The sequence below is a fragment of the Aquarana catesbeiana genome, linkage group LG07 (genome assembly GCF_042186555.1).
Source record: "Aquarana catesbeiana isolate 2022-GZ linkage group LG07, ASM4218655v1, whole genome shotgun sequence".
NCBI lineage: Eukaryota > Metazoa > Chordata > Amphibia > Anura > Ranidae > Aquarana > Aquarana catesbeiana.
In genome coordinates, this window is record NC_133330.1 from 282,766,099 (window position 1) to 282,786,420 (window position 20,322).

Genomic DNA, 20,322 nt, shown 5'->3' on the forward strand with positions numbered 1-20,322 from the left:
CATGGACCTGGGACCTCCCCCTTGCGTCCGCTTGGCGCCGGTGCAGCGTGATGACATACGCAGCATTTTGGCGCCATGGGGAGGGATATTTAAACCCCACACATTCTGATGCTTGTGTTAGCAGCTTGGGAGCTCATGCTGAATATGGACACCGGCACCAGGTAAAACCACAATAACTGTTAGTTGGTCTAGCACTTTGCGATATATTCAACTGAGAACTAAGCACTGCTTTGGGTGCCTTCTTTCTTTCTCACTTTTTTTTTGTTCCATTTGAAATATAGGAAGTGACTACCCTTTGAGGTTCATTATCTTTGGGTGTCTCTCCAGTAGCACCAGTAGGAATGTGATGTAGTTTTCTGCACAGCGTTGTGAACCCCTTCAAGGTGAGCATGTGCTCTTGAAGATTTAGAGACGCATTATACACATATACATGTTTCTTTTTATACAAGATTCTGATACAGGTACATGCATATTTATATATCATTTCAGAAACTATGAAGTAGCCGTGTCCCCTCTCTTGATTCTCGCATAGATGCATTTTCATAATTGGTATTGTGCCATTAGTCCTCATGAGCTCCCAATATAAATATCTCCTTATATCACGGGGTGTCGGTGAGTATGGTCCACTGACTAGACACTGCTGTGGACTTTTTCTCCCCTCACCCGCAATATGTGTATTCTTATTATCTATGATATATGTTACAGATACTGTGATCATCTCTTCTGTCTTGGATGGACTTCATTCATAATAACATACATCCCTCCCTATGGGTGATCAGGCATTTTTCTGGACTACAGGGGGGAGTGAACTCTGGGGGTATCCCTCCTCCCCTCTCCTCTCACTTGGCGCTTCGGTTCCTGCGACTTCCCCAGAACTCTCTTTAGAGGTATGGAGTTGACATAGGGGTTGTGTCAGTTGGGAGTTTATGGAAGGGGAGGGTGTAAGCCTGGGGTAGGGTCGGGTGGGGGTTGGTGTTTAATTTTTTGGGGGGGGGGTTTGGTGGAGTCATGGTTATACAAGCTAAAGAGCTATCAAGTTGTATAAACATAAATGTTTCATGTATCATTTCTATTTATTCATCTTTATTTTTTGTTCTCTTCTTTATACATCCAAGGTTGTTCTTATCATGTGTACTGTCGTTGAATAATTAAAAATCCTCGTCCATTTTCCTGATGAAGCCTTCCTGGTGAAACATGTTGAAATTTGTGGACGTGGTTATGATCAGAATCTTTTGTGATTACAGTTCTTTCTCTTCATTTGTCAATATTAGGTTGAGGATGTCTACCTTTGACTATGAATGTAAAACTTTTTTTACATTTTATTGTTTTTTTGTGTAAAACTGTATTAATAAATATTGGTATAAATTTTTAATTGACAGTGCTCTTCCTTATATTGGGTGTACCCTTAAAATCCCATTTCCTACATACATTTTTGCTTTACCCCACACTATATAAGGCCGCCTGCACAGGGGCCCTGTGTAGTGTGTTCCAGCGTGCTTAGATAGACAGAGAGACAGTGTCATTTTATTTGAGTTAGCTAGATTAGGCAGGACAGTCAGTGAGTTAGCTGCACTTACAGTGTATTGTGTATATATATGCATCCCAGGTGTTGTATATATATATACACTGTATTCAGTTTAGCTAGATCCGTTCCTGTTATCTTCCTACTGACAGGCAGGCTTGTCTTGTTACAGTATTTACAGCTACCTGAAGAAAATTGCTGGTGTTCTTTTGATCCTATTAGTACCACAGTCAGGCAGCTAGACTATTTACAGTTAGTGTAGTGCGTCTTCCTCACAGTGTTCAGTTAAAGCTACAAGTTAGTTTAGTGTGACCTCTGCACAGTGTTCAGCTAAAGCTACAAGTTGGTGTAGTGCGTCCTCCTCACAGTGTTCAGCTAAAACTACAAGTTAGTGTAGTGCGACCTCTGCACAGTGTTCAGCTAAAGCTACAAGTTTAGTGTAGTGCGTCCTCTGAACAGTGTTCAGCTAAAACTACAAGTTAGTGTAGTAAGACCTCTGCACAGTGCTCAGCTAAAGCTACAAGTTAGTGTAGTGCGTCCTCCTCACAGTGTTCAGCTAAATCTACAAGTTAGTGTAGTGCGACCTCTGCACAGTGCTCAGCTAAAGCTACAAGTTAGTGTAGTGTGTCCTCTGAACAGTGTTCAGCTAAAACTACAAGTTAGTGTAGTGCGACCTCTGCACAGTGTTCAGCTAAAGCTACAAGTTAGTGTAGTGCGTCCTCCTCACAGTGTTCAGCTAAAACTGCAAGTTAGTGTAGTGTGTCCTCTGAACAGTGTTCAGCTAAAACTACAAGTTAGTGTAGTGCGTCCTCCTCAGAGTGTTCAGCTAAAGCTACAAGTTAGTTTAGTGCGACCTCTGCACAGTGTTCAGCTAAAGCTACAAGTTAGGGTAGTGCGTCCTCCTCACAGTGTTCAGCTAAAGCTACAAGTTAGTTTAGTGTGACCTCTGCACAGTGTTCAGCTAAAGCTACAAGTTAGGGTAGTGCATCCTCCTCACAGTGTTCAGCTAAAGCTACAAGTTAGTTTAGTGTGACCTCTGCACAGTGTTCAGCTAAAGCTACAAGTTAGGGTAGTGCGTCCTCCTCACAGTGTTCAGCTAAAGCTACAAGTTGGTGTAGTGCATCCTCCTCACAGTGTTCAGCTAAAACTACAAGTTGGTGTAGTGCGACCTCTGCACAGTGTTCAGCTAAAGCTACAAGTTAGTGTAGTGTGTCCTCTGAACAGTGTTCAGCTAAAACTACAAGTTAGTGTAGTGCGTCCTCTGAACAGTGTTCAGCTAAAACTACAAGTTAGTGTAGTGCGACCTCTGCACAGTGTTCAGCTAAAGCTACAAGTTAGTGTAGTGCGTCCTCCTCACAGTGTTCAGCTAAAACTACAAGTTAGTGTAGCGCGAGCTCTGCACAGTGTTCAGCTAAAGCTACCTGTAGAAGGTTGGTGGTGTTTTCCTTATCCTATCACTACCGCAGGCAGCTAAATAAGCTACAAGTTAGTTTTTTGCGAGCTCTGAACAGTGTTTACCTAAAGCGACCTGTAGAAGGTTGGTGGTGTTTTCCTGATCCTATCACTACCGCAGGCAGCTAAATAAGCTACAAGTTCGTTTTTTGCGAGCTCTGCACAGTGTTCACCTAAAGCTACCTGTAGAAGGTTGGTGGTGTTTTCCTGATCCTATCACTACCGCAGGCAGCTAAATAAGCTACAAGTTAGTTTTTTGCGAGCTCTGCACAGTGTTCACCTAAAGCTACCTGTAGAAGGTTGGTGGTGTTTTCCTGATCCTATCACTACCACAGGCAGCTAAATAAGCTACAAGTTAGTTTTTTGCGAGCTCTGCACAGTGTTCACCTAAAGCTACCTGTCGAAGGTTGGTGGTGTTTTCCTTATCCTATCACTACCGCAGGCAGCTAAATAAGCTACAAGTTAGTTTTTTGCGAGCTCTGCACAGTGTTCAGCTCAAGATACCTGTAGAAGGTTGGTGGTGTTCTCATACTACAGGCAGGCAGTTGATTTTGCTAGCTGCAGTATCAGTATATATATATATATATATATATATATATATATATATATATATCCCAGCTTAGTACAGCTACAGGCCATTAGTATGTCTGGAAGGCCAACAAGGAGAGGCAGACAGTCACAAGCCAATAAAAGAGGGCAAGCAGGCTCTGTGTCTAGAGGCAACAGTGCTGGTCGTGGAGACGGTGACGATCCTCATCAGCACGTGGCCGTGGGACATGCTTGGCCTTTTTTTCGGCAGCTGGCCATGTTGAGCCGCAACATGCGGAAGACTTGGTTGAGTGGATGACCAAGCAGTCCTCATCCTCCTCATCCTCTCTCACCCATGCTCAGGGTACTTTGTCTGGCAAAGCAGCTGCCAATGCGGCCTTTTTCCTCGGCTCAATGGCATTAGTGACTCCTTCCTTAGCCCCACCATGTCCTCCTGAGGAGTCCCTCGAACTGTTTGACCACAGTGTTGGGTACATGCTCCAGGAGGATGCCCAGCGTTTAGAAGGCTCTGATGATGATACTGAGCTAGATGAAGGCAGTAACGTGAGCACGGACAGAGGGGATGCCCAAGAAGGACAGCAATCTGGCAGTCATGCTCCCCCTGCTGCAGCATACTGCCAGGTTTGCTCCAGTGATGAGGAGGGAGGGGATGATGAGGTCACTGACTCAACATGGGTGCCTGATAGGAGAGAGGAGGAGGAGGAGGAGGCACATCACCAACGAGGCAGGATGCCCTCCAGGGGCCAGCCTAAGGGCAGCACACTGACTGCATCACACCCCAAAGATCCGCATGTGCAGGGCGCTGCTGTCTCTGCGCGTTATTCCAAAAGTTCTTTGGTGTGGGCCTTTTTTAAGACGAGTGCATCAGATCGCACCGCTGCTATTTGCAACATATGTCGCGTGGCCAAAACATCTCCCGCTTGGGCACCACATGCTTGACCAGTCATATGTTGACCTGCCATGCAGTTCATTGGCAAGCGTATCTAAAAGACCCACACCAAAGAACAAAGAGGACCTCTCCTTGCTCCTCATCAGCTGAGATCTCCAACCCCACTATACCTTCAGTCCACTCTGAGACCTGCACTGAGAGGAATGAAGGTGTAGAATTAGGTGCGTCACAGCCAAGTACTTGTGGGCAATCTGCTTTCGGTACACCGATGTCAGATTGTACCAGGCAAATTTCCCTGCCCCAGCTGCTGCACCAGCCATCCACATGCCCAGCGGTTGAATGCTAGCTTGGCAAAATTGCTAGCACTTCAACTGCTGCCTTTTCAGTTGGTAGACCCTGCCCCCCTCCATGAGTTTGTGGAATGTGTGGTTCCTCAGTGGCAGGTACCCAAACGCCACTTTTTCTCATGGAAGGCAATTCCGGCTCTCTACCGGCATGTGGAAGGCAATGTCCATGCCTCGCTGGACAGGGCGGTCAGCGGTAAGGTGCATATTACCGCTGACTCATGGTCCAGCAGGCATGGACAGGGACATTACCTAAGTTTCACCACGCATTGGGTGACTCTGCTGACAGCTGGGAAGGATGCAGGACAAGGTGCAGTAGTGTTGGAGGTTGTTCCGCCACCACACCTCCAAAATCCCACTACTATTGATTGTGACACACCTCTCTCCTCCACCCTCTCCTCTTCTTCTTCCTCCATGGCCTCTTCCTGTGCTTTGTCCTCAGAACCAGCGGTGCTCCGTAGCCGTTCAAGGGGCTACGCAAGTATGCAGGCCAAAAGATGCCATGCGGTGCTTGAGCTGGTGTGCTTGGGGGACAGGAGCCACACTGGGGCAGAGGTTCTGTCAGCTCTGCAGGAGCAGGTTCAGAGGTGGTTGACGCCACGCCAACTTAAAGCAGGAATGGTGGTTTGCGACAATAGCACCAACCTCCTCTCTGCCCTCTGACAGGGACAAATGACCCATGTGCCCTGTTTGGCTCACGTCCTTAACTTGGTGGTGCAGCGGTTCTTGGGCAGGTACCCGGGCTTACAGGATGTCTTGAAGCAGGCCAAGAAAGTCTGTGTGCATTTCCGCCGGTCATATAATGCCAGTGCTCGGCTGGCAGACCTCCAAAAGGAGTTTAACCTGCCCAAGAACTGCCTAATCTGTGACATGCCCACCAGGTGGAACTCAACGTTGGCCATGCTGCAGCGGCTGCACACGCAGCAGAGGGCCATCAATGAGTACCTGTGCGACTATGGCACCAGGACAGGGTCAGGGGAGCTTGTTTTTTTCCCCCATGCCAGTGGGCCATGATCAGGGATGCATGCACTGTCCTGTCACCATTTGAGGAGGCCACGAGGATGGTGAGCAGTGACAGTGCATGCATCAGTAACACTGTCCCCCTTGTCCACCTGGAGCACACGCTGCATGGAATAATAGACAGGGCACTTGAGGCAGAACAGAGGCAGGAAGAGGAGGACTTCCTTAGCTCTCAAGGACCCCTTTATCCAGACAGTGTTCCTGCGTGCCCGCTGATCACACAGGAAGAGGACGAGGAGGAGGATTGTGTCAGTATGGAGGTGGAGCCTGGCACTCAGCATCAGCAGCAGTCTTTAAGGGATCAGTCCCAAGAAACACATGGACTTGTATGTGGCTGGGAGGAGGTGGCTGCGGACCATGTCATCCTTAGTGACCCAGAGGACTCCGGACCGAATGCCTCAGCAAACCTACGCTGCATGGCCTCCCTGATCCTGCAAAGCCTGCGTAAGGATCCTCATATTCGTGGTATCAAGGAGAAGGACCAATACTGGCTGGCAACCCTCCTTGATCCACGTTACAAGTGTAAGGTTGCGGACTTTATCTTGCCATCGCAGAGGGAGCAGAGGATGAAACATCTTTGGGAGGCCTTGCAGAAAGGTCTGTGCAACGCGTTTCCAGAAACTGGGAGGTTACAAACTCCTGTTTCTGGACAACGTGTTGCTGAGGCTTCGGTCAGTCAAAGAAGGAGCGGTGGAGAAGGTGGCCGTCTGACCGATGCGTTCAGACAATTTTTTAGTCCGCAGCCCCAAGGTATGATCGGTTCCAGCAACCATCGCCAGCGTCTGTTTTACATGGTGCAGGAATACCTAGGGGCTAGATCTGACTTGGACACCTTTCCCACCGAAAATCCTCTGGGTTACTGGGTCTTGAGGATGGATCACTGGCCTGTCCTGCATCCAGCGTTCTTTCGGAACGCACATTCAGTGCTGCTGGAGGCTTTGTAACCGATCACAGGGTGCGTCTGTCCACCGACTCAGTCGATCGACTGACCTTCAAATGAATCTGTCTTGGATCACCACCAGCTACCAAGCACCTGATGCTGATGTAACCGAATAATTTTTTTGAAATCTCAGATCCCTTCAAAGACTGCCTATGCTGATGCTGTGTGACTATCCTGAGTAATTATCCTCTTCCTCCTCAATGATCACGCTGATAGCTTGTAAGAACATTTTTGGTTCTGGGCGCCACCACCAGTGCCTAAGGCCAAATTTTTCAGCCCCTGTTTAACAGGGGCCTGTAATTACAATTTTTGGTGCAATACTTTGCATCAGGGCTCGTTCCTGTGTTCCAACTAGAGTATCTGTGAGGGGTTGCAGTGTTGTGGCACCAGCACCAGTGCCTAAGGCCCAATTTTTCAGCCCATGTCCAACAGGGACGTGTAATTACAATTTTTGATGCCATACTTTGCAGCAGGGCTCGTTCCTGTGTTCCAACTGGAGTATCTGTGAGGGGTTGCAGTGTTGTGGCACCAGCACCAGTGCCTAAGACCCAATTTTTCAGCCCCTGTCTAACAGGTGTGTGTGTAATTACAATTTTTGATGCAATACTTTGCAGCAGGGCTCGTTCCTTCGTTCCAACTAAAGTATCTGTGAGGGGTTGCAGTGTTGTGGCACCAGCACCAGTGCCTAAGGCCCAATTTTTCAGCCCCTGTTTAACAGGGGCGTGTAATTACAATTTTTGATGCAATACTTTGCAGCAGGGCTTGTTCCTGCGTTCCAACTAGAGTATCTGTGAGGGGTTGCAGTGTTGTGGCACCAGCACCAGTGCCTAAGGCCTAATTTTTCAGCCCCTGTTTAACAAGGGCGTGTAATTACAATTTTTGATGCAATACTTTGCAGCAGGGCTCGTTTCTGCATTCCAACTAGAGTATCTGTGAGGGGTTGCAGTGTTGTGACACCAGCACGAGTGCCTAGGGCCCAATTTTTCGGCCCCTGTCCAACAGGGACGTGTAATTACAATTTTTGATGCCATACTTTGCAGCAGGGCTCGTTCCTGTGTTCCAACTGGAGTATCTGTGAGGGGTTGCAGTGTTGTGGCACCAGCACCAGTGCCTAAGACCCAATTTTTCAGCCCCTGTCTAACAGGTGTGTGTGTAATTACAATTTTTGATGCAATACTTTGCAGCAGGGCTCGTTCCTTCGTTCCAACTAAAGTATCTGTGAGGGGTTGCAGTGTTGTGGCACCAGCACCAGTGCCTAAGGCCCAATTTTTCAGCCCCTGTTTAACAGGGGCGTGTAATTACAATTTTTGATGCAATACTTTGCAGCAGGGCTTGTTCCTACGTTCCAACTAGAGTATCTGTGAGGGGTTGCAGTGTTGTGGCACCAGCACCAGTGCCTAAGGCCTAATTTTTCAGCCCCTGTTTAACAAGGGCGTGTAATTACAATTTTTGATGCAATACTTTGCAGCAGGGCTCGTTTCTGCATTCCAACTAGAGTATCTGTGAGGGGTTGCAGTGTTGTGACACCAGCACGAGTGCCTAAGGCCCAATTTTTCGGCCCCTGTCCAACAGGGACGTGTAATTACAATTTTTGATGCCATACTTTGCAGCAGGGCTCGTTCCTGTGTTCCAACTGGAGTATCTGTGAGGGGTTGCAGTGTTGTGGCACCAGCACCAGTGCCTAAGGCCCAATTTTTCGGCCCCTGTCCAACAGGGACGTGTAATTACAATTTTTGATGCCATACTTTGCAGCAGGGCTCGTTCCTGTGTTCCAACTGGAGTATCTGTGAGGGGTTGCAGTGTTGTGGCACCAGCACCAGTGCCTAAGACCCAATTTTTCAGCCCCTGTCTAACAGGTGTGTGTGTAATTACAATTTTTGATGCAATACTTTGCAGCAGGGCTCGTTCCTTCGTTCCAACTAAAGTATCTGTGAGGGGTTGCAGTGTTGTGGCACCAGCACCAGTGCCTAAGGCCCAATTTTTCAGCCCCTGTTTAACAGGGGTGTGTAATTACAATTTTTGATGCAATACTTTGCAGCAGGGCTTGTTCCTGCGTTCCAACTAGAGTATCTGTGAGGGGTTGCAGTGTTGTGGCACCAGCACCAGTGCTTAAGGCCTAATTTTTCAGCCCCTGTTTAACAAGGGCGTGTAATTACAATTTTTGATGCAATACTTTGCAGCAGGGCTCGTTTCTGCATTCCAACTAGAGTATCTGTGAGGGGTTGCAGTGTTGTGACACCAGCACGAGTGCCTAAGGCCCAATTTTTTGATGCAATACTTTGCAGCAGGGCTCGTTCCTTCGTTCCAACAAAAGTATCTGTGAGGGGTTGCAGTGTTGTGGCACCAGCACCAGTGCCTAAGGCCCAATTTTTCAGCCCCTGTTCAACAGGGGCATGTAATTACAATTTTTGATGCCATACTTTGCAGCAGGGCTCGTTCCTGCGTTCCAACTGGAGTATCTGTGAGGGGTTGCAGTGTTGTGGCACCAGCACCAGTGCCTAAGGCCCAATTTTTCAGCCCCTGTCTAACAGGTGTGTGTGTGTGTAATTACAATTTTTGATGCAATACTTTGCAGCAGGGCTCATTCCTGCGTTCCAACTAGAGTATCTGTGAGGGGTTGCAGTGTTGTGGCACCAGCACCAGTACCTAAGGCCCAATTTTTCAGCCCCTGTTCAACAGGGGCATGTAATTACAATTTTTGATGCAATACTTTGCAGCAGGGCTCGTTCCTGTGTTCCAACTAGAGTATCTGTGAGGGGTTGCAGTGTTGTGGCACCAACACCAGTGCCTAAGGCCTAATTTTTCAACCCCTGTTTAACAGGGGCGTGTAATTACAATTTTTGCTGCAATACTTTGCAGCAGGGCTCATTTCTGTGTTCCAACTACAGTATCTGTGAGGGGTTGCAGTGTTGTGGCACCAGTGCCTAAGGCCCAATTTTTCAGCCCCTGTCTAACAGGTGTGTGTGTAATTACAATTTTTGATGCAATACTTTGCAGCAGGGCTCGTTCCTGCGTTCCAACTAGAGTATCTGTGAGGGGTTGCAGTGTTGTGGCACCAGCACCAGTGCCTAAGGCCTACTTTTTCAGCCCCTGTTTAACAAGGGCGTGTAATTACAATTTTTGATGCAATACTTTGCAGCAGGGCTCGTTTCTGCATTCCAACTAGAGTATCTGTGAGGGGTTGCAGTGTTGTGACACCAGCACGAGTGCCTAAGGCCCAATTTTTTGATGCAATACTTTGCAGCAGGGCTCGTTCCTTCATTCCAACTAAAGTATCTGTGAGGGGTTGCAGTGTTGTGGCACCAGCACCAGTGCCTAAGGCCCAATTTTTCAGCCCCTGTTCAACAGGGGCATGTAATTACAATTCTTGATCTATTATTTCACAGAAGGGCCCGTTTCTGCACCCAAGATCGAATGAGGACTTACAGTGTTGTGGCACCAGCACCACCACCACCACCAAAGGCTCAATTTTTCTGCCCCTGTTCAACAGGGGCATGTAATTACAATTCTTGATCTAATATTTCACAGCAGGGCCCTGTGAGGGCTTACAGTTTTGTGGCCACAACAACACCTAAGGCCCAAATTTCTGCTGAGTCCCCTACTTTCAAACATCCAGCTTACAAACGACTCCTACTTGCAAATGGAAGGAGACAACAGGAAGTGAAATTAAATCTACCCCTAGGAAGGGAAATTCTCTCCTGTAAGAGTTAATATGGGAAAAACATTTCTCCTTTCCACTGATGCTTTATCACCAATCCTTGTTTCACAAAAAAACCCAAATTTTCAAAAAACATTTGTCATTGGGACAAAAAGTGGTGAGAGGTGAAATCTTCTGAAGAGGAGCACAGACAGCAAAACAAATGTCACAGGGGTGATAACCCTTCCCTATGTTTTCCAAAAAGCTTAAAATAGATTTTTTGGCTGGAGTTAAAAATGTACCAGTTCAAAATTACAAACAGATTCTACTTAACAAGAAACCTACAGTCCCTCTCTTGTTTGCACCGCCTGTATACTGCTGTTCAGAGTACAGAGCCTGTATACTGCTGTTTCCTTTTTTAATTTGGGTGCGAGGTTCCCCTTTATATCCATACAAGACCCAAAGGACCTGGTAATGGACTGGGGGGTACCCATGCCGTTTGTCTCACTGATTTTCATCCATATTGCCAGGACCCGACATTACATTAAAGTCGCAAGCAGTTTTAAATGACTTTTTTTCCTTTAAAAATGACATTTTGTGCAGGGACTGTTCTAAGCACGGGAAACACGTGCCACTTTACAGGCATACTATAGACAACCCCCAGGTACGATATTTAATTTATTTATTTTTTTACTTTAAGCATCATTAAAATCACTGCTCCTGAAAAAACTGCCATTTTTAAAAGTTTTTTTTGCATTGATACATGTCCCCTGGGGCAGGACCCGGGTCCCCAAACCCTTTTTAGGACAATACTATGCAAATTAGCCTTTAAAATGAGCACTTTTGATTTCGAACGTTCGAGTCCCATAGACATCAATGGGGTTCTAACGTTCGCGCAAATTTTCGGTCCGTTCGTAGGTTCTGGTGCGGACCGAACCGGGGGGGTGTTCAGCTCATCCCTATTTAACACCTAGGTATAGAACCTATAGGTCAACCTATAGGCCACAATACATTTTGAAGTATGCAGACCATTAAAAATGTTGTTCACATTACAGGATTAAGGCCCCTTTCACACTGAAAACTGCCCATAAAACACTGGGTGCTTTTGAGGTGCTTTTCAAGTGCTTTTGAGGAGTTAGTGGTGCACGTGACTCAAAAGAAGCTTTTTGAAGCGCTTTTTGTGAGCTTTTCAGGCACTTTTGAGGTGCTTCCCATTCATTTGAATAGAGAGGGGAGCTTTTGAGGCATTTTGTGTTGCGCTCCAAACACACTCCAAAGATGCTGCTTGCAGGAGTTTTTTCACAACCAAGCCAGCGCACCGGCCCAGTGTGAAAGCATTGATTGATTTCAATGGAAAATTTTATGGAAATTGGTTTTCGTGAGCTTTTCAGGCTCTTTTTTTAGCGCAAAAGTACCTGAAAAGTGTGAAAGGGGTCTTACAATTTTCTGGTTCCAAAACAAAACCATTTAATAGATGGGAATTGACACTATTTGGATCACAACATAATAATAATAATATATATTTGTAAATATATGATGGTCCGAATAGGGATCACAATAGTACTTCAAGTCTGGCACTGGAAATTCTAAAGCCTGGTAAACACTATGAGTATTTTCTACTTTCAACCCAGCGGGTTGCACGAAAAAAAAACTGTCAGCTCCAGTCAGAGCTGCTGTACTAATTATGCAAAGTTAGTATAGTGATCTCCCCTGTTGAGCTTTTGTGTTCTGACAGGAGGACGGTCGGCTGCTGGTTTTCCAGCATGCACGTCTGACAGAAGCCAGCTAAACGGCCAGCTTCTGCCGGGCTGGGTGGCATAACACAGGCCAAATGTTGGCCATTTTTCTTTTTACTGGCTGATGTCTCCCAACATTCGGCCTGTCTGCACAATATTTTGCACTCGCTAGTTGTAGTAAATCAACCCCTATATGGCCAAGTGTATGTGGACACCTCTCCCAAATTACTGAGTTCAGGTGCACAAAGCCAGCTCCATAACGAAATGATCTGACCAATTTGTTGTTGAAGAAATTGAGTGAACTGCATACTGTTCTGACCACAACTTTACTGCATGCCTTTATAATGAACTGGAATGCTGGTTGTGAGTCAGGATTCTTGTTCAACATAGTACCTGGCATACATTCTCTTTTGGCAAAATTGATACAAACACATTTCAGATGAGTGGATGTGTAATGGTAAACTGTCCACAAATGTTTGGTCTTATAGGGGGGGTTGAATTACTAAAACTGCAGAGTGCAAAATCTGATGCAGCTGTAACCAATCAGCTTCTAATTTCGGCTTGTTCAAGGTTTTTATGAACCTTGGGCAAGGGATAGAATGTAGGGGTAGGGGGAAAAGGATTGATAAGGTATTCCAAGGTGTCTTTATCAATCAAACCTTTAATGTGGGCCTGAGTACACAAGCTCTGAAACTTACTCTCAAAAGAAGCCACTACATGGGAATCAATAGGGCAATACCATTCCCTGTTGTTGAGTATGTCACAGCACATACGCTGGTAGTGAAGGTGGGACATCAGAACGATGTTCCCACCTTTGTCTGATGGTTTAATAACCAATTGAGTTTGTGTTTTAAGTTGTTGTATTGCCAGTAATTGTTGGTCCGAGAGATTAGAAGAAGAAGAAGAAGAGCAGGATGGTCATTGTGCATGCTTGAGATGGATGGTTTTTGAGTATATCTGATTACAATCCTGTTTCTTAAATAGACTATTAAAAAATAAAAAGTGCAGCGCTATGTTTGAGTGAAAAACACATACATATGTGAAAGTGACTTAAATGGGTCTCAGTGCAAATCACCTATATGTAAAGATATATTTTTAACCAACACTCTTGATCAAAAAGGTATATGCAAAAGATCTTATAAAAACACCTGTGAATAATATTGTAATAAACTCAATAAAGGAGTGTTATCTCTCTTAAAATGTATAGCTGTATCATAACAATCCCAAAGAAGCATAAACATAAATATTGCTCAAAGAAACAAATAACATCATCGTGAGAAAGTGACCAATACGGATGGATAGGCCTCAAACAAGTCTCTGGGGTTTAGACAGTTCATCCAAATGTGGGGGTGATCTCAAGGCATGTATACAGATCTCACCCTGCTGCATGTATATTCAAATCAAGGGTAATTTTTCTTACATTCAACTGAAGGGGAAGTAAGTAAAATGCCCTTACCAGAAGCGGTGGACTCACTGGCCGTTGGCGGTGAGTCATATAAGCTTTTTACCATTTACACGGTAGGGTTAAAGGTGTCCTGGGGCAGGAGCCGGGAAGGGTCTCACAACTTTGAATTCTCCTCGATGGAGCCGGGTCCTCTTGGGTGAGGAAGCGTGTTCAATCATCGCCTGGAGTCTTCCACTGGATACAACTAACATGAGCTTTTTCTAAGCAGCAACTATGCAGGATGGACTTCTTGCAAGCATTTGGTTAATAGCATGAGAAGTGTTTTTCTCCTTTTGACTTAAATAGACTATTATCATTTGTATCCTGTGCCTCTCAGCAGGCTCTCGTGCCCTCCGGGGTGGGTCATCTTTCCTTGGGCCCCTGGCAATTCGACGCCTCTTGGTAAGACAATTGAACATTGGGGGATTCACAACAGATGCTTTATTTACAAAAAAATGCTATTATATGTATACATTAAGTACTCATATCTGTGCACTGTATTTTGTGACTAATATGTATTTTCTCTACTTTCATAGTTATGTGATAATTATCTTTTAATCACCATCTGTGACAGACCTAGCCGGGAAAGAGACTTTTGGAGGGGACTGTATGCTAGCCTCTTGCCGATCGATCGGGGGCCCTTGCATTTGGGGGAACGGTGCTCTTTGTGAGCATATGTCTGGGGACCCTGGATTTGCCATATTGGAATAGTGGCTGATTCATAATGCTGGGACAGATACTGTTAGGAGATGCTGATGTAAATTCCAACACCTGTCTGTCTATTGTCTACTAAAATGTGTATTGTAAATAAGTCTACTATGGGATCTAAGAGTCATTAGATCCCCATAGTTATTTGTGTTAATTAATTCTGCTATTGTGTGAAGAAGAGTCTATGTTGATTGTGATAATGTTGATTGGATTTTCTGAACTACAAGACGGCCAGTCTGGCCTAACGGTCATGTCTGAGTCATCTAGTCTGTCTAAAGGGATTAGTTAATTAGCTCATGTTAATTAGGTTAATTAGGTTACAGCTGTATTGTTAGAGTAATATGAGCAGGAGGTCTGCACCTACACTTTGAGTGTATAAAAGCCTGTATTTTGTCAATAAAGATAGATTCCTGGTTGAACTTACATACAGCCTGCCTGGTGTTTGTTCTGAGCTATCACAACTGGGTTAGAACGGCACATAGCTGTAGTTCTAATCCCGGAACATTGGATGACCGAACCATCAGACGTTGCAATCTGATTCAATAGCTGCAGAGGAGTGTCGGTAGAGTGGAATCGAGCGAGCAAGGGGCTCGTTACACCATCTAACTGTAGAAAGCTCCTGAAGAAGCGACTAATGTAAATCCACGAAACAAGTAGAGCAACCAATATACAGATGGTATCTATGTTCTAGTTGTCACGATCTGGTGCAACTTTAATTTTCCCTTGATTATCACTATTTGTTTTAATTTGTAAATCTGTCATTATATGTATTTTTGTAATACATTTCTTTAAATATTTTACTTAGCCTCTTCCTTCCTATCTATACATATAACAGGGGGAAAGTACCATAAATAATATTCTTATTGTCATGGCACTTCTTTACAATGTCCCTAGTGTGTACTTGTCTCATTTAAGAGCACTTATGCTGCATACACACGAGCGGACTTTCCGGCAGAAAAGGTCAGACGGAACGATATTCCGATCATGTGCGGGCTTCATCGGACCTTTTCTGTCGAAAATTCAGATGGACCTAGAAATAGAACATGTTTCAAATCTTTCCGACGGACTCGATTCCTATTGAAAAATCCATTCGTCTGTATGCAAGTCCGACGGACCAAAAACGACGCAAGGGCAGCTATTGGCTACTGGCTATGAACTTCCTTATTCTAGTCCGGTCATACTTCATCACATTCGAAACAATCGGACTTTGTGTAGGCAAGTCCGTTTCTTTGGAACTCTGTCGGAACTCCGACGGAACTCCATTGAAAAGTCCTTCGGAGTTCAGGCGGACGAGAAGTCCGCTCGTGTGTACGCGGCATAAGTGTCATTTCTCTCTGTGGCTATGTTCCTCTGCTATCAGCAGAATTTTCCTGACACCAAGAGAAAAAAGGTGACAAGGGAGTGACCTCCAGCACACAGCCTGTGATTGACAGCCTCTGCTCTGTTCCTGTCTACTGTGTGAAGGGTGGGGTGTCCTGTTACTCCAATCAGCTCTCAGACCTCCTCTCACTGAGCGCTCTGTAACCTCAGGTATCCATCTCTTTTTTCTTGACAGCTCAGACAAGCTTTATTGGTTATAGACTTTGAATGGATGTAGAGAAGAGAAGAGTACAGATAAACAGGTACAACATATGTAGAATGATTTGTTTCATCTCTATGTATCACTTGAGACCAGTCACTTCATTGGGTTTATGTAAGGGTTTACAAGCACTTTAAGTTACTGGAGTCAAAGCTTACACTATGGACTTATGGGCCAAACAGCGCTGACTGTTCCAGAGCTCACAGTCACCTTCTTCTTTATACCCAAAAGTACTATGGTTCAGAGTGCTTGGAGGGGGGATTAAAAGGGGAAGGATATATTGGGGAAAAAGACAATGCACTGCTCCAGGTGAGTGTAATATCAAAATGGACTCCGTAATCTGGGTGCTAGCCCCGGCTCGCTTCCATGTAGACTGGATACAAAATAGAAGATGGCTGCACACCAAGGGTGGTCCCAAAAAGTTTTATTCTATAAAGTGCAAAAAAACTGACACCACGACACATTCAAATGGCACAGGTTGAAGCATTTCACGTAAACATTGTGCTTCCTCACGTGAAACGCATCAATCTGCGTCATTTGACTGTGTCCTGGTGTCAGGTTTTTTTTTGCACTTTATGGAATAAAACTTTTTGGGACCAGCGTTGGTGTGCAGCCATCTTCTATTTTGTATCCATATACTGAGGAGGGGTGGGGGATTAAAGCAAACCTGTTGCTTTTTTCATGAAAGAGCAAGGATTGTGATTAATAAATAAGACTTTTTTTTTTCAAAGCAGCAGTATGGCCTCAGAAAGGCCATACCCCTTCTTTTAAACAGAACCCTCAATATTATAACAGCAAAAATATTTAGGATGACATACATTAGGTTTAGGGTAAAAATGTACACCCGATAATGGGAAATGTATTAACCCACAATGCTAATATGTTGCTTTAGCATTTAGCTGTAACAGTTAAAATACAGAAGGCTAATCCCCACTTTGCAGGAAGATGCTTTGTGACTTGCCTGCTTATAGCAGTTCCTAAAATATTACCTTAGAACCCATAAATAATGATGTGACCTGGACAGGTGTTGGCACCCCAAGTCCCACTGCATGCCCTAAGCCCACCACAATTACTGCCTGGCATTTCAAACATAGTTGAAGGGGAGATGAGCGAGACATAAAGTTTCGTAATTACCACTTAAAATATTTTAATGGGTCTCACATTTCCACGAAAAATTAAACATAAAGCAAGTAATATACCGCACCAGTCAAAATCAAATGATTCTCCATACCAAAAATCTCACGTAATGGGCTCTATTTCAACAGAATTTATATTCCTTTAAAATATTGTGAGATTTCACTGGTAAGAAGAAGGCTGTGTTTAATTTCTTCCTCAAAGATCATTCGATCTTTTTGCAGAAGTAAATCACTCTCTGCGGAGCAGATTCACCAGGCACTAATGAGAGATATCACACCCTGATTTGGAAATAAATTGCCACCGAAGTCATTGACACTTAGTAAATCCCAGAACATGTGCTTATAAAGCCGTCAGTTCAGCTGACATATGGCTTCATACTTTGAAAGCTGTACCACTGCCAGAAAGTCTCTTCTTTGTCAGCACAGAGGATTTTTTCGTGTTCAGCAGCTTCAAGAGCAGAAAAAAACAAAGGCTTTGTGGTGATCTCATTTTGCCAGAATTAACAAAACATAAATCTAGCATGAAAATATTAAAAAGAAATACACTCTAGAAGTCAGATAGGACATGTGTCGGCTTACAGTGAAATGAGAAAATATATGGATTTTACAAGCAGTTATTTTCCCGTTCCATTGGCATAAAAAGTGTACAGAATGTTAATTATTGTCTGATCAAACCATGCAGGTTCTTATATCTTTGAGTGCATCTATGATGTATAACACTGGCCACCTGTGGAAGACTTCCAGCCAGTAGGCAAAATACATCTACTATGTATCTGGCTGTCACATACATAAATAGAACTCCCATCATAGCACTGTAAAGCATTTTTAGCAGGTACAGTAGATTTTTTTTTTAAAGGGGACCTCAAGGCAAACAGTTAAACATGCTACTGAAACCCACATACACTGATCAGCCATAACCTTATGACCACTGACACATTAAAAATGAAACATGGGCAATGCTTTTTTGGCTGAACTTCTCTTCTGGGTCACATAAGTGCACTTTTTTCTACACTCTTGTGACCTAAATTCAGCTTAGATTGGGCCAAAGGCTACTGTCAGACAACCTCACGGAGTTGGTCCACCCAGAGGCCTGACCAGCAGCCAGCCACTCCCAATCCCTCCATAGCCCAGCGCTCCAGTGAGCGCTGGAGAGGCACAGCAAAGAGTGATGACAAACAGTCCCTGCTCTCTGCTCAGTGAGCAATCAGCTATCATGTGATGGAGTAATGGAAGAAGGTCACAAACAAAGATATACGCCTAGGTTAATCCCCCCTGGAGGTAGATTAATGGTACTTCAAAGCTCACAGTGTCTTCATGGTACTTAAAATAGCATGAGAGTATAAGGTGAAGAGTTGGCAACTCATCCTCTTGATAAAACTACTTTATTGATGAAGGGTATAGTGTGTAAGTTACAGCAGCTTACGTGTTTTGGTAAAAAAACATATTCATAGCCAATGGAAGAAGGCGGCCTGGTCTGATGAATCACATTTTCTTTTACATCATGTAGATGGCCAGGTGTGTGTGCATCCCTTACCGGGAAGAGATGGCACCAGGAGGCTGTATGGCAAAAAGACAAGCTGGTGGAGACAGTTTGACTCTTTGGACAATGTTGTGCAAGGAAACCTTGGATCCTGGAATTCATGTGGAGGTTAATTTCACACGTACCACCACCTACTACCTGACCAAGTACACCTCTTCATGGAAATGATATTCCCTGATGTCAGTGGCCTCATTCAACAGGATAATGTGCCCTGCCACACTGCAAAAATGGCTGAAGAATGGTTTGATGAACATAACAATGAGTTGGAGATGTTGACTTGGCTTCCAAATTCTTCAGATCACAATCCGCAATCCGAGCATCTTGCAAATGTGCTGAAAAGTCCAATTTATGGAAGCCTCTCCTCACCGCTTACAGGACTTAAAGGATCTGCTTCTGACTGCTTGCCACCAGATACCACAGCATACCTTCAGAGTTCAAGTGACATCCATGCCTTGATGGGTCAGAGCTGTTTTGGTGGCAAAAGGGGGACCTACTCAATATTAGGTGGGTTGTCATACATTTATGGCTGATCAGTGTATATGAATTGGCTGATCTCCCAAATAATTTCATATTCTGTTTTGACAATCTTGTAATTAATAGACGCCAGTACCATTGCATAGCCAAATATGTAAAACTAGCATGCATGTACATGCAAAATTAAAGTTAAAACATTGTCAATCAGTAGCTATGGTGGTCTTACCTCACAAGACGGGATGCAGTGCAATATGGCAGGATCTGGGTACCATTTCAGTGTTCCTGTACAAATAATACTCTGTTGACAGAATTGAAAAAAAATGTATCACTGAGCACATAAGCACAGATGACCAGCATTTAAACAGGATTACAAAGTCTACTTTGCTGAAAAAATGGTGAATCTTAGGACATCACATGTGTTGCAGCCAAAATTGTTATTAACATAAGGTGCAATTAGCTAGCCTGTGATAAGATGAGGCAGTAGGAATTTTAGAGAACGGAGCAGACAAGACAGAAGAAGAGATTAAGTTCAGTGCAGCTGCATTCTCGTCTAGGATAACTGTAGCAAAATGATGCAAGGAATGCAAGGAGTGATCTTTGAGCTAGTACAACAAAAGATACAAAAACTGGCTATTTTCCAAACAGTTGCAGAAACCCATATACACAATTCTATTTCATTCCACGGTTCTATAACAGATTGCTTGTTTTTTTTTTTTTTTTTTTATGTCGTGGTCTTGAGGCAGAAGTATTTTAGTCCTTATCTATAGTTTCAGTGTTAAATGTCAGCATATCGGAAGAGTAATTTCAACAACTAAGCTGTTTGTCAGTATGAGAGGGATTTCAAGCTTTATTCACAAAAGGCAGGAAGCTGCATTTTTAAACCTAGTCAAGTAACCAGGGCCTAGAGATGCAGCTCACTGGCTTGTATGAACGGAGACTAAAGGGCAAGCACACATGGATATTAAAAGAGTGGCAACCAGAATTTGGTTCTCATGCATGCCTAGTACCTCCTAGAAATCACGGACAAAAGGACATATTCAGGCAACTACCTCAGCTAAGTGCTCGCCTCAAATTTTGTCTTGGCAAAATACAATAAATGCTTCCTACAAAAGTCTTCTGGCTACAGTGCTGTGCCACTGATGTATACCTGCTCATCACAGTGTTCCTCACCACTGGAACTGCCAACCAATCATAGCCTAGAAACCACAAGTGAATGAACTGAAGAAAAGCCTGGACGGCTGCACTCTGTAAACACCTTTATTGAAGACGGTTTAAAAATTCTTCTGGTACAAAGATATCAGAGGCACAGTAATAATAAATAAATAAATCAGAGCAGATGCACACCTATCAGC

At 44.4% G+C, this 20,322-nt stretch overlaps 1 protein-coding gene across 1 annotated transcript in view; it reads right to left on the minus strand.

The window, feature by feature from the left end:
• Nucleotides 1-20,322, minus strand: part of PAPPA2 (pappalysin 2) — a 440,517-nt gene that overhangs the window by 61,129 nt on the left and 359,066 nt on the right. Inside the window, exon 20 of the mRNA XM_073593407.1 lies at nucleotides 19,197-19,268. Coding sequence (XP_073449508.1) covers nucleotides 19,197-19,268 — 72 coding nt within the window. The remainder of the gene's footprint in view (nucleotides 1-19,196; nucleotides 19,269-20,322) is intronic.